The sequence below is a fragment of the Lepidochelys olivacea genome, assembly GCF_965140295.1.
Source record: "Lepidochelys olivacea isolate rLepOli2 genome assembly, chromosome: 24".
Classification (NCBI taxonomy): domain Eukaryota; kingdom Metazoa; phylum Chordata; order Testudines; family Cheloniidae; genus Lepidochelys; species Lepidochelys olivacea.
In genome coordinates this window covers 5,855,903-5,870,590 of record NC_140434.1, presented here as the reverse complement: position 1 = coordinate 5,870,590, position 14,688 = coordinate 5,855,903, and the positions used below count along the sequence as shown (strand labels likewise).

Below are 14,688 nucleotides of genomic sequence, written 5' to 3'. Positions count from 1 at the left end.
AAGCACCATTGATTGCTCCTTTTCAACACTGGGGAAAGTGAGTGGAGAATCCAGCCCTGCGACTCTGTAGTGAGGCTATTGATTGACGAATCTGGTGTCCCCTCACCCGCTGTTAAATGAGTCTTCTGTTCTATTCCTTGCCCTCATGTTCTTCCTTTTCAGTTCTTCAAGCCTCCTTCAATCGCTGCCTTGCTGAGAGCGCACAGAAGCCGATGCTTATTGGTGTCTCTACAGACACAGGATGTGTGTTACCTCCGTATTCCAGGGGGCCTTTTGATCAAGTCATTTGCCTGGAGTCTTCCAGAGATCTGCCTTATGGAGCTGATTTTCCAAGATCCTCAGTGCCCCCAGCGGCTGTTGACTTCAGCTGCGTTTGTGGGTGCTCAGCATCTCTGAAGAGCAAGCCCCAGGCCTCTTCTTTATCTCACTGTTCAGAGGCTGCTTGACCCTTCCTGGTAGGGCCAGGTGAAGGTGCCCCCAGCCCATAAATGTTACAGTGGAGGTAAAGGTGGACCGGAGCTGCAGAATTCAGATCCAAGTCCTGATTCCACCCAGGGTTTGGTTTCAGCCCGTTCCGGAGTTGAGATCCACCTGGACTTGTTTGGCTCCAAGCCCCAGCTCCATCACCCTGCCCCTGGTGCTGTCATTTACACCAGCACAGTGTGCGTGTCAAATGCTACCGTTCTGAGCCGGTGCTTTGCATGGTATAAACAATGGCCACCAGTGCAGAGAATCAGGCCCCTGGTGCATGGGAAGTAACGGCTGCTGCTAGACAGAGCAGTGTCTTGAGAGCCTGGGGCCCCTTTGTAACTGGAAAGCCGGAGCCTCATGCACCCAGCTGTTTACCCAGAATTACCTTCCACTTTAACTCCTGGTAGGTCAGTAGACCCTTATCTGGCACGATCCATGGTCAGTGGCCCTCTGTGCTTGGCTCCTAACACAGCACATGCATGATGGACATTGTCCAAGCTCACCCTTCCACACTGCTGGCCTTCCTCTTTCATTAAGGTAACAAAGCCCTCACGCAGGACTGTGCTTATCATGATAAACCTTAGCCCCCCTCTCTCTTAAGCTCCATCCTGAGCAGGCTCATTACATCTTTTCCCTATGGGCCCTCTTCTAGCTCTCCCTTCACTCCCAGACTCTCAGCCTTTATGTTGTTGAGCAGGCTTAATCAGGCCCCACCTGGTCTGGCTGAAAGGGTGAGTCAGTAGAGTAGCTCTGCACCTCCATACAAGGTTCCTATTTAATGCCCTAAACCAGATAGAACAGATCCTTTAATTCACCTTCCATGATCCAAAAGGGCCCATTGTTTCTTGATATGGCAGCTTTAGGGGGATTGGTGAACAGGGATGTCAAATATATTTCCATCAGCACCAGGATGGGACCCTACATTTTTTATTTGATCTGTGCTGCCTTTAACTTCTTTCTTTCCCTGCATGTTATTTTTTATAATGTTCTTTGCATGGTCCTTCTTTACAGGCAGCCTCAGATTCCACAGACCCCAGTCCCTACTGGATTGGGAGACTGGGCCGGATTCTGATCCCTGGTGCAAACCCAGAGTCACTCTGCTGCGTTTGATTTACACCAGTATAAGAGAGATCAGAGCCTGGCCCGTAGCTGCTACTGGGCTCTCCCAAATCCAGAGCCTTTCTGTAACATCCTGGAAATGACGGGAGCTGACCTTTGTTTGCTATGTTGCCCCCAGCAAGGGGAAATGACTGCATCTCTGTGAATGCTCAGCCCGTTGTGAGGTTATCAGATTCCTGAGATGCCGCTGACTAAGGGGGCATGGCCCCAGAGCTCTGGGTCACCTTGTAGCACACCAGCTCAGGGGAGAATGTGTGGGCCTCCACACAGAGGGGTAAATGCTATTCCAGGTCATTGGCTTCAGTGTATGGACTCCGGTGTAAAACCAAACACAGATCAGTGCTGGTGTGAGGCATCCCAGGTGCTCAATTCCTTTGTTTATCCACCCAGAACATGTAGCAGCAGGGCAAGCTTCACATCTGCACTGTCCCCGAGAGACTAGTTGTTTGCAGGGTTGTTGTAGCCGTGTGGATCCCAGGGAGAATGTGGATCCATTTCCATCTTCAGTGCCTGAGTGCGGAGCCCCATGTGCACTGGCAAACAGGGGGTTAACTCTCTGCCTAGGTCCTTATAATGTCCCTTATCAGCATACAATTGCAAATGGTCTTTATCTCCATGCTGCACATGGGAAAACTGAGGCACAGAGAGAGCGCTCAAGTGACTTGCCCAGGGTCACACAGTGAGTCTGTAGCAGAGCTAGGCATCAAATCCAGGTCTCCTGAGCCCCAGCCCAGTGTCCTATGACTGAACCAATTGGTTTAGTAGAGAGGGCTGGATTCCAGGTGTACTATGGTCCCTTGGCTGGGATATAAACTCAGGACTTCATACTCCCTTCAGACCACAGTGGATTCCGCCACTCATGTCTGTGGGAGGCTGGTAATAAGAGCAAGGGGGTGGATCAGGGCGTAACTGTGGCTGTTCTCTGTTGCCGAGGGCCCATGGGGAGCAGAGCTTAAGTTAGAGCAGCCCTGAGGCCCCTCTGATTTACACTGGAGGCTGGGCAGAATAAAAGACTTAATGCCTTCCCTCCCCCCTCCAGCCTGGGTGGAGTGACTGAGGCTCAGGCCCCATGTGTCATTTACACCACCCCAGAATTTCCCCCACAGACGTCCCCATGTGAGTCAGGGCTGCAGGCGGCCCTAGGCTCTGCTTGGACACTGGGTAACGCTGCCAAATGCCCACCTGTGGGGGAGCTGCCTCCTGAGAACCCACGGATGGTGACTGTCACAGCACGTGGGCATCAGTTCCATGCCCCCCTCCCACTCAGCGTCACAAATAGCACCGCTAGCCTCCCTCCGCTCCTCAGCCGCAGCTTCTGCTGCATGGCTGGGGACAGGGTGGTCCAAAGTGCTGCGTAGATTCTGCCCCCGTCTGGTTGGCTGCAGATCAGCCGGCTCCCTCTGTCCAGTGCCTGGGACAGTGTGAGCACTTCTCTGCAGGGCTCCACCCGGTGCTGGGAGGAAGGGAAAACTAACTGCAGTAAGACACCAGGAGCAGGAGTGACTCATCTGAGGTCAATCACAGGGAGAGCGCCCAGGAGTCCTGGCTCCCGCTCCCCTCCTTTAACCCACCAAGCTACACTCCCTCCTAGACGTGGGTCCCAGGAGTCCCCTTACTCTGTCCACTAGAACCCAACCTGCAAAGAAAACCCCCTTGCTCTGTGCTGTGAGAAGTGGCCCAGGGCACAACAACTCATTACACTGTGGCCTCCTGCTCTGACCTCAGCACAGACTGCATCTGTGCAGAAGGTACCTGCCACTCCATTCGCTGCTCATCCCTTTGGCTTTGTAGTGTGGGAGAGGGTTAAATAATAACCACTCGCTCTTATCACCAGCAGGTCTTAAAGCGCTTTCCAAAGGTGGGCAGTATAATTATACTCATTTTACAGACAGGGAAACTGAGGCACACAGCGGGGATGTGACTTGCCCGCGGTCACCCAGCAGCAGAGCTGGGACTAGAATCCAGGTTTTCTGAGTCCCCCGGGCAGTTCTCCATCCACTAGGTAACAGATCAGTGCCAGAAGCCCTCTATTGTCTGTTCATTACTTAGAAATCTGACCCCCCCAAACTTTTTTCCCCCCTGTTGTAATATCTGGGCCTGAGTAACTTGCCCAGATCACCCTGGGTGTCCGTGGCAAAACCACGAACCAAACCCAGCTCCTTTGAGATTTTCCTCCAAGGGTGAAGAGTCATAGTGAAAGCATCAAACTATTTTCTTTTATAACATACAAACTTTTATTGCCCATCCAAAAATAACATTTTTTCCACAATCATTTATTTTTTCTAATGTGCAAGAAGAATATTTTAACCGGAAAAAAAATTCCGGATGTAAACATTCACTCTGATGAAGAACGCTCCCAATAAGTTAAATATTTATGTTATTCACAAATATACAACAGTTCACATTTTAGTCAGGAGAATTTGTATTCCAGTTGCTGGAGACAATAACATCATCCACTCACCCTGGGACAGGTGGCATTTAAAATGACCCTGCCTTAAATACTAAAAGCCCTATCTATCAGCAACTCTATGTTTCTAATATTCTAGGTTGAGAATTTGGCTTTGGAAAAAATCAATAATAGTTTAACACTTTGTAACTAATGAAGCCTCACACCACACAAACTGTGAGGTAGGCATTATTATCCCCATCTTACAGATGGAGAAACTGAGGCACAGGGCGGGATGTGATTTGCCCAAAGTCGCACAGCAAATCAGTGGCAGAGCCGGGAATTGAACCCCAGAGTCCTGAGCCTTCTGTCACTAGCCTTCGCTGCATGCAATGACAAATGCCACCGTTGCTGCTTACGGAGTGCAGTAAAAGGCCCGGATTTCCTCTGTCAGTTACACTGATGTAAATTCAGAGTCACTCTACTGACTAATGGAGTGACTGTGGATTTACACTGGTGTAGCTGATGAGTCACGCAAGGCATTAGATTCTGCTCTCAGTTACAGCAAGTGTAAATCCAGAGTGACTCTGTTAAAGTCTTTGGGTTCAGACCAACATAACTGAGATCAGAACCCTGACCCGATGACTTTTCCTGCTAAAAGTTATTTGGAAACCCAGCAGAAAAACCAATGCAACCCAGTGGGGCTGGCACAAGCTACTCAAATTACAGTAAGCCCCATTATTTCATCACCAGATTCTAATCTTTTCTCTATTACCCGAGGGTTTAGAGCCAAGTTTTAAAACAGGGGCCCCTTAAAAGTACGTAAACTTTGTGCTTCAGGCTCTTAGGTTGCTGCAGACAGTCATTCCTTTGGTTAAGAGGGCCCAATGCTTGAACTTCAAGCAAAGGTTTTATACATTGCCCCTCACTGTGGTATCTGACTTTCAATGGGAGTTCAGCCTGAATTCAGGCTCAGGTCCCATATACTGACCTTACCATCCAAATATGGGATCTGGGTGACAGATTCTCTGCTTCCTTGTGTTCCAAATTTGACGCAGTTCCATGGAGCAGTGCAAATTTCCTCCAGCAGGGATTTTGGCCCTCTGGAGTCAAAGTGCCCGTAAAATGCTGCCTTTTGGCGTTGCTAAGCTTACACGCCCACTCGGCACTGGTGTGAATGCTTCCACAAAGCACAGGTGTCAGGGGAGAATTGGGCACCCAAATGTCCACTTGATAAACCTGGTTCACTGTAAACATAGCTCGTTCACCCTCCCCGCGAAATGCACCCACCTCTGGGGCGGAGCGCAGCCGCTCTTTAACAGCCACACGGTCACAATTTTTAGGAAGGGGCATGTGGAGACTCATTCCTCCAGCGGAATCTGCCAGCGGGCACAGATAGGGAGGCGGAATGTAATTACCACCCCGATTATATCGCAGACTCCAGCCAGAGCTCCCACCAGAGAAGGCCGGGGGCACACACAGAGAGCTGCTTCCCCATGGCTCTTGCCATGTACCCTCGTCAAGAGGCTCATCCGGTGCTCCATGCCATGCTGAGGAACTGGCGACATCCAAGCCACTGGTGCATGCTTTGGCTACGTTCCGTTGTCCCCACAATCTGAGCTCTCCTCGCGGGACCCCTCCTCGCTATTCTGTCCTCCTCCTTCCGAAGACGGCTGACATGCTGCGGACGATGCTGCGGATGCCCACGGCCTTCTTGCCAGAGCTCCTGGAGTCCCGCACCAGGTCGAGGAGCTCGTGGAAGACCACCAGGGCGCCGTGGTACGTCTCGGCAGCCGAGATCTCGAAGAAGCCCGAGTTTGTGGAGAGGGCCAGGAGCCGCCCTTCCTCGCTGGAGACGGCCCGCCGGTGCTGCAGGTCCCGCTTGTTGCCCACCAGGATGACGGGCGCTTTCTCGGAACTGCCCCGTCTCTTCAGCTGCCGGATGCGCTGGAGCTGCTGGTGGGCCAGGTGGAAACTGGAGCGGTCGCAGATGCTGTAGACCACGACGAAGCCGTCCGCCCAGCGCAGCTGCTTCTCGCTCACCCAGCCCTGGAGCTCGGCGGCCTGGAGAGGAGGCGGGGGGGGTGGGGGGGAAGGTTAGAGAGAGCGGGACAAAAACCAGGAGTTAGCCAGGGCGAAGAGGCCATCACGTCGTCGCCACAGTGACCAGATCAACCCCCTTTCTTGCCTCAGCCCAGCTGGGGAGGAAATGGGCGGTGGCGGGGTGTGTGTGTGTAAAGGATTTTCCCTCCAGGTGCCGCAAGGCACAACTGACCAGCTGGGAAGGGAGGGAGGGTCTGGCTATTACTGGGGAAGAGCTGAAGCAGCCATCTTTGTTGGGGGCACATGAAGACGCTGGTGAGTGCCTGACATTGGTCGCTTCAGGAGTAGTACCAGGGCACCGGGGAGGGTCAGTTCTGTCAGCAATGCTCTCACCCTCCCCCCTCGATCTTTATTCAGCCTCCCTCCCACAAAAAGTAATTGGGTGCCATTTCTCAGCCTTGGGTGGGCTGGAAGCCAAGGTGGCCATGTTTGTTGTGGGCATATGGCGGCACTCTGAGGGCAGAGAGGTTTCCTGTAGGCCCCGCAGAATCAGAGCAAGTTTGTCCTTGCCCATGTGCCCCTCTAGGAGCGGAAGCGGTGGGGGGGGGGGGGCTCCATCCACTGAGAGGATACCTGTCCTGTTAGGAGCTGGCCCGAGGCCCAAGAAACCCATTCCATCCATTCGGTCCCCAAAGCCGTTTGCCTGGGTTGGAAGCCACAGGCTGCGATTTCTCACCTGGGGGCAGGTGGAGTCCCAGATGCTGAAGCAAACGTCTCTGCCTCCAACCATCACATTGTGCGTGTAAACGGATTCTGGAGCCACACAGGGAGGGGAGGGAAAAGAGGGAGCTGTTAAGAGAGCGTGGACTTGAAAGTAAGAAAGAAAGTCATAACCCAAAGCTACTCACCAATATCCCCGTATTCACCAATAAACCTCCGGGTGAGGAATCGGACTGTCAGAGCTAGAACAAAAGAGACCCAACGTTACCCCGGCTGGCACCAAGCTGAGCCCGGATCGCCTGGCAGGACTGAAAGCGATTCCTGGGCCTCCCAGCCCATCCCCTAGCGCCCGCATGCTCCCAGTGGGATCAGGGTGGTGGGCAATGCCAGAGTGGGAACTCAGAGAACAGCCGTTCACACGCACATGGTACAGCGTGGCTTGTTCCCAGCCATGGGGACAGTGGGAGGACAGGAGGGTGGAAGGAAGGGGGCAGTGGGAGCATTGGAGGGAAGGGGGCAGTAGGAGGATGGAGGGGAGGGGGCAGTAGGAGGCAGGGAGGGTGGAGGGCAGTGGGGGGACAGGAGGGAAGGGAGAGGTAGGGGGCAGAGATGGTGGAGGGAAGGGAGCAGTAGGGGGCAGGGAGGGTGGAGGGAAGGATGGAGGCAGTGGGAGATGGCGGGGAGGGGGCAGTGGTGGGCAGGGAGGGTGGAGGGCAGTGGGGGGACAGGAGGGAAGGGAGAGGTAGGGGGCAGAGATGGTGGAGGGAAGGGAACAGTAGGGGGCAGGGAGGGTGGAGGGAAGGATGGAGGCAGTGGGAGATGGCGGGGAGGGGGTAGTGGTGGGCAGGGAGGGTGGAGGGAAGGGAGCAGTGGGAGGACAGGAGGGAAGGGAGCAGTAGGGGGCAGGGAGGAGGACAGGATGGAGGAAGGGGGCAGTGGGAGGACAGGATGGAGGAGGGAAGGGGGCAGTGGGAGGACAGGAAGGAAGGGAGCAGTGGGAGGCAGTAGGGGGCAGTGGGAGGTGGAGGGAAGGGAGCAGTGGGAGGACAGGAGGGAAGGAAGCAGTAGGGGGCAGTGGGAGGCAGGGAGAGTGGGGGGCAGGGAGGGTGGAGGGAAGGGAGCAGTGGGGAGCAGGGAGGGTAGAGGGCAGGATGGAGGAAGCGGGCAGTGGGAGATGGAGGGGAGGGGGCAGTGGGAGGACAGGAGCGAAGGGAGCAGGAGGGGGCAGTGGGAAGGGGGCAGTGGGGGGCAGGGAGGGTGGAGGGAAGGGGGCAGAGGGAGGACAGGAGGGAAGGGAGCAGTAGGGGGCAGTGGGAGGACAGGAGGGTGGAGGGAAGTGAGCGGTGGGGGGCAGTGGAGGCGGAGGGAAGGGGCAGTGGGGGGCAGAGGGAAGGGGGCAGTGGTGGCGGAGATGGTAGAGGGAAGGGGGCAGTGGGGGGTGGAGATGGTGGAGGGCAGGATGGAGGAAGGGGGCAGTGGGAGATGGAGGGGAGGGGGCAGTGGGAGAACAGGAGGGTGGAGGGAAGGGGGCAGAGGGAGGACAGGAGGGAAGGGAGCAGTGGGGGGCAGTGGAGGGCAGGGAAGGGGGCAGTGGGGGGCAGAGGGAAGGTGGAGGGTAGGATGGAGGAAGGGGGCAGTGGGAGATGGAGGGGAGGGGGCAGTGGGAGAACAGGAGGGTGGAGGGAAGGGGGCAGTGGGAGGACAGGAGGGTGGAGGGAAGGGGGCAGTGAGGGTGGAGGGAAGAGGGCAGTGAGGGTGGAGGGAGGGCAGAGGGAAGGGGGCAGTGGGGGGCAGGGAGGGCGGAGGGCAGGATGGAGGAAGGGGGCAGTGGGAGAACAGGAGGGTGGAGGGAAGGGGGCAGAGGGAGGACAGGAGGAAAGGGAGCAGTGGGGGGTAGGGAGGGTGGAGGGAAGGGGGCAGTGGGGGCAGAGGGAAGGGGGCAGTGGGGGGCGGAGATGGTGGAGGGAAGGGGGCAGTGGGGGCAGGGAGGGTGGAGGGCAGGATGGAGGAAGGGGGCAGTGGGAGATGGAGGGGAGGGGGCAGTGGGGGGCAGGGAGGGTGGAGGGAGGCTGCGGGGTGCCCAACACTCACCGGATTTCCCCACTTTCTCCGCTCCCAGCACCAGGATGTTGGCTTCCACTTTGGGCTGGCTCCCCTCGGACATCCCGCCGGGCTGCTGGGGCGCCGTGCGGAGCTGAACGACCATTTGGGGCGCGGGGCGGGCTCGCGGTCCGGGCCGGGAGCTGCTGCTCTGCGAGTCCGGACAGCGCCGGAGCCTGGTTTATAGGGGAGAGGCGGAGCCGGGGGTTGAGTGACGGACACACAGGGACAGCTCCCCACACTCCCCCCCCCAACGCTCTGATCACCCCCCCCCCCAGAGCCAGACACAAACATTGGCTCACAACACCGAGGGCGCACACACTCAGTCATTTTTACAGAGACACACGCAGACACACACAGATACAGGTTCACAATACACAACCCAGGGCACACGCACGGACACACACACCCTAGGGGACACGCAAAATCCATGGCGTGCACACAGTCATTCACACAGAGACACAAACACGGGCTCACAACACACACACACAAAACCCAGCACACCAACACACAGCCCTGTGCATCCTTACACACAGAGGCAGACAAATACAGATTCCCAGCACACGCACGCACCCACCCACACCCACACACACCCACACACACACCAGGGCATCCTCATGGAGACTCACAAGAATTTATGCAGAGATACACATCTATGCACACACAAATGCAGGTTCATCGACACAATCCATTGCTTCCTCACACAGATACACACAGGACTCACATTCACACAGAGGTATTCACACACACACATGCTCACACAACTATTGATTTTTCTCAGACACGTCGCTGCCCCCAGGTATAACCCCCCCCACACACACACACAAGTTCACCCAGAGTTACACACAACACAGTTCCACACAGACACGCACAGACACACACATTCCTACACACCAGCAGGCTCACATATACAAAGTTGTAGTCACATCTTAGCACACCTATATTCACACAGACACAAAATTACACAAACTGTTCCTCACACCCCTGTACTCATGCGCAAGCGGGCAGCAAACCCACAATTGTAGGTACTCTTGCACGAGCACACACCGTCCTATCACACCCTCTCCCTTGCACGCACACTGAAACACAGAGACACGCTCACACACACACGCACACTTTCCCTTGCATGCACGCACACACTTTCCTTTGCACACCTATTCATACACACACCCACTTTCCCTGTCACACTGACACACGCAGACATGCTCTCACACAGGTACACACTTTCCTCGTGCATGCACTCTTTCCCTTGTGTGTGTGCACACTGACAATCTCCTGCACGCACAGTCACACACACAGATGCTCATGTGCGCACGCACACACAATCTCACACACACACACATATGCATACACAGAGAATCTCACACCTGCTCACAGAATCTTGTGTGCACAAACACACACACAATCTCTCTGTCACGCAGTTTCACACACAGAATCTCTCTCTCTCTCTCTCTCTCTCTCTTTCTCACACACCCACACCCACACACACACACACCCTGAGCAGAATAGAAACTCCTTTCGCTTTCTGCCTTCGCCCACCCTTTGCCTGTCCTCAGAACTCCCTGGCTGCTTCCCAGCCGGACCTGTTCCTCCCAGCTCAGCCCAGCCAGGGAGCCAGTTCATTAGGAGCTGTCATGCCTGGGCCTGCAAGAATCCCTTTCACACCCTGTGCTCTCCTGGCTGAACACAGTGTGAAGGCCCGTAAGGAGGCAGAGGTTCCCAGCCGGAAGCTGCGGCGCCTTCAGCTCTGTGGCACAGCCAGGGGCTCTCAGATCCTCAAAGGTATGTAGGTGCCTGACTCCCATTGAAGTCAATGGGATTTAGGTGCCTAAATACCTCTGAAGATCTGGGCCTTAGCCCCTAGCAGGATGCAAGCACACCCAGAGACCAACCTCCAAACCAGGCAGATCTGAGCCAAAAACCGAGAGCCAGCCCCCATTCCCTGACTGAAGTCTGGGGGATACTCCAAATCTGAACCCCAGGTGCCCATTGCATACCAGTAGCTCTGCAGGCACCACAATAACAGACATAGTCTAGGGGGATTAGGAATGGTTAGAGCCTGTCTCAGGCATTGCCCAGGAGATCTGGGACATAGGGGGAAACTGAGGCACAGTGGGGCAGTGATTTGCCCATGGTCTTCCTGCAGGTTGGTGGTAGAGCTAGGGACAGAAGCCAGGTCTCTGACTCCCAATGGCCCTGCTGCAGAGGGAGGTGCCAATAAGCTTCTAGGGGACAACGATGGAATGAACTGCCCATTGGGGGATTTTCTTCCTAATTCCACCACCCACCTCTGAACACCCCTGCTTTGCAGATGGGTTAGAGGACAGATGGACAGACAGATGCCCTGCTGCTGAGTAAGGTGGATAGATCAGAGGGATTGAAAGAGCTAGATAAGTAGATGGGGTGTGTGGGAATACAGAGCCAGGGTGCAGATGGAGAGAGAGAAGTGAGTCTTTACTACACAACAGTTCTGGACTTTTTTCTTTCATTTTAGAAGCCTTGGCAAGCTGGATTCCCCACGCAGGACACTGAGCGCCGGGTAAAGGCTGCTGCTTTTCAGAGCAGGGGATGCTGCTGCCCTCTTGGGGCCAGGAAATAAACAAGCTTAAAGTGATTTCTAGCCAATTAGTATTAGCAGGGCTGCTCTAATTTATGCTGTGTGCCTCATGGCCCCCGGGGAGCAGAGAAGAGCCACCACACAGCGCACTCTGGCCAGCGCGCTGAGCCTTCCCCTAACCCGGGGGGCTGGGGAGGCCTTTGCGTGGGGAGGGGAGTCCTCGGGGAACCATTCCCACCCACTTGAAGACCCCATGACCCTGCTGGAGCGGCACAAAGGGGCCAGAGTGTGACTGAGAATCAGGCCCAATAAGTCCCCATTTGCCGCAGCCTACTGGCTCTGCGGGCGTACAGCTGCCCTGGCCTTTGGGATAACACAATGGAGGCGGGATTCCTGCCCTGTCTCTGCAGTTGTGTGTGGAGACATGTGTGCTAGGATGGGGAGTCAGGACTCCTAGGTCCGGTGCCTAATTCTGGGAGGGAGCATGTCTAGGGATTCGCTCTGGGGGGTCCTGGGACTCAGGACTTCTGGGAGAAGGTCTCATTCTAGCGAAATAGTAGGAGTGTTGTCTACTGGTTAGAGCAGGCCAACACGAGTCGGAACACCTGGGTTCTTCTATGCCTGTTCTGGGAGGGAACTGTGGGCTAGTGTGAGCCAGGGCTCCTGGGTTTTATTCCCCTCTCTGTCATTGATTTGCTGCATGGCCCTGCCCAGCTCTGTGCCTCAGTTTCCCCACTTTGTTAACAGGGATAAAGATCCTGACCTGCCTCCTAGGGGAGGCTGTGAGGCTCATGTTTATAAAGGCCGGTCTCAGTGCTGGGGGTGGGAACACCGGTCTCTGCAGCTGTTTCCCACATGCCTGCCAGATGCCCAGCCCCAGACAAGTGCATGTGAGCTGGGGAGCTGGGAGCAGGTGCTGGGGGGATGAGGGGGGGACAGTGTCGAGAGCGATTCAAGCTTTGCCACATTTGCATTGGCATCTCCCGTCCTTTGCCTTCTCGTGCCTTCCACGCCGCTCAGCACGTGATGCTCAGCTTGGGCTAGTGCTTCCCTTTGTGTCGCCTGCACACTCCGCTGCGTGTGCTAATTAGGTCTGGGGGTGGGGAGGCTGCTTCTGAATGGGGACACATGCCCGATGCCTCTGCTGCCTGTGTGCCCGGCCCCAGATCGGGGTGTGCCCGGCACGTGTGCTGTGCAGCGCTCTGTGTGTGTGTGTGTGTGTGTACGTGGCTTGGTGTGGATGGGGCTCTGTGTGTGTGTGTATGTGTGCGGTGGCACATTTGGCTCTGTGTGCGTGTGTCTGGCTGTGTTTGTATGGGTCTGTGTGTGCTCATGTGTTTGTAAAGTTGTGTTAGAATGTGTGTGAGACAGTATGTTTGTGTGGTTGTGTGTGTGTAGGTGTTTGTGAGTGTATGCACAGGTTGTGTGAGAGTGTGGGGGGGACTGTGTGTGTAGGTGTTTGTGAGTGTACGCACAGGTTGTGTGAGCGTGTGGGGGGGACTGTGTGTTAGAGTGTGTGTAGGTGTTTGTGAGTGTACGCACAGGTTGTGTGAGAGTGTGGGGGGGACTGTTTGTGAGTGTATGCACAGGTTGTGTGAGCGTGTGGGGGGGGACTGTGTGTTAGAGTGCGTGTAGGTGTTTGTGAGTGTACGCACAGGTTGTGTGAGAGTGTGGGGGGGGGACTGTGTGTTAGAGTGTGTTAGGTGTTTGTGAGTGTATGCACAGGTTGTGTGAGAGTGTGGGGACTGTGTTAGTGTGTCTATGTGGTTAGGTGCGTGTGTAGGTTGTGAATGTAGTGGATCTATGTGTGTTTGTGTAGATCTTTGTCCATGACTGTGGTTGTGTGTGTGTTTGTGGCTGAGTGTGTGGACGGCCTATGTGAATGGGTCCATGGGTCTGAAGTGCGGCGGGGGACGACAGGCATGTCTAAGGCTTTGATAAAATTGTATAGTATATGAGAAATAGCCCGGGACCACGGATTAGAGCCACAAGGGGGCAGGGTTAAGCTTACTTGTGCAGCCTTAACTTTGGCATTTACTTTTCCCATTCTTCTCTTTGCAACCTTAGCTGCCTGTCTCCACTCCATCTCAGGGGGGACTCCCACAGCGTGTTACCTACCCCTTGTGCTCAACTATCTGCTCTAAAGTTGCATTTAGCTCAGACACGCTGATTTCTTTCCGCAGACCTGAAGAAGAGCTCTGTGTAGCTCCAAAGCTTGTCTCTTCCACCAACAGAAGTTGAACATAAGAACAGCCATACTGGGTCAGAGCAAAGGTCCATCTAGCCAGGATCCTGTCTTCTGACAGTGGCCAATGCCAGGTCCCCCTCAAGATTAGGGCCCTGATTCACCTCTCCCTGGCATTGGCATTATACTCCGCTGTAACTCAAGTGACTCAAATGCAGCAGCGTCTGTCACAGCATAGGGCAGTTACACCTGTGTTCCTCCTCTACAGTCCAGTAACGGCACCTGCTCCAGGCTCCTTGGCCGGAGACCCGCTCTCTCTCTCCCTTTTGACCAGGGCATTTCCAGGCTGCACCGTCCCCCGACAGTACTGCAAATTCCCCAGTGAAAGACGGACACCTAAGCAGCCCTGCTTCATTTCTCTCTGTGGAGACGGCATACAGTGTAATTGCTACCGTTGTAAGTTCCCACACTGCCCTTTCTAAGCAAGCGCATTTATTCTTAAGGTAAAAGCATATTTAAAATGATCAAAGAACCTCCATGCATGCTACTAAGCTCACCGGAGCTCACGCCCTCACTCCAGCAAGGGCTCGGGTTGGTGGGAAGTCCTTCAAACCCCAACACAGAGGTTTTGCCTGTGGTCACCTGTTCATAACCCCTTTCACTCAGAACTTGCTCACTCATGGATCTAAGCCTCTTCCTTTCATCCAGTGGGGCTTCCAAGCCACCGTGACTAGGTCATCAGCCAGAAGAGGGGTTTCTGCTCAAGGCGCAACTTCAAGAGGAAGGCTCCAGAAGTGGGTCATTTGCACGCCCAGACTCCCAAATGTTTCCCAGGAATCCCGCTACTTTGTGTGTCTAACACAGTCGAGCCGCGAGTGGCTCTTCAGTGCGTCTCCTGCGGCTCTTTGCAGCACGTGATATCAAAACACGGTGTGATTTAGTTATTAACCAGTCTGAGTTATTAGCCAATCAGGATGCTTTTACTATGTTATTAAAAAGAAAAGGAGGACTTGTGGCACCTTAGAGACTAACCAATTTATTTGAGCATGAGCTTTCGTGAGCTACAGCTCACTTCATCGGATGCATAAAGTGGAAAGTACAGTGAGG

General features: G+C 54.9%; 1 protein-coding gene across 1 annotated transcript; it reads right to left on the bottom strand.

Annotated features, from left to right (window-relative positions):
* Positions 1–3,859: 3,859 nt before the first annotated feature.
* LOC311512548 (ras-related and estrogen-regulated growth inhibitor-like protein) lies at positions 3,860–8,990 on the bottom strand. Its single transcript, XM_084613813.1, has 4 exons — positions 8,831–8,990; positions 6,928–6,981; positions 6,756–6,832; positions 3,860–6,040 (listed from the first exon to the last, which is right to left on the bottom strand). The coding sequence occupies exons 1-4, from the start codon at positions 8,943–8,945 to the stop codon at positions 5,621–5,623; spliced, it is 666 nt and encodes a 221-aa protein (XP_084469939.1). The 5' UTR covers positions 8,946–8,990; the 3' UTR covers positions 3,860–5,620.
* Positions 8,991–14,688: the final 5,698 nt, after the last annotated feature.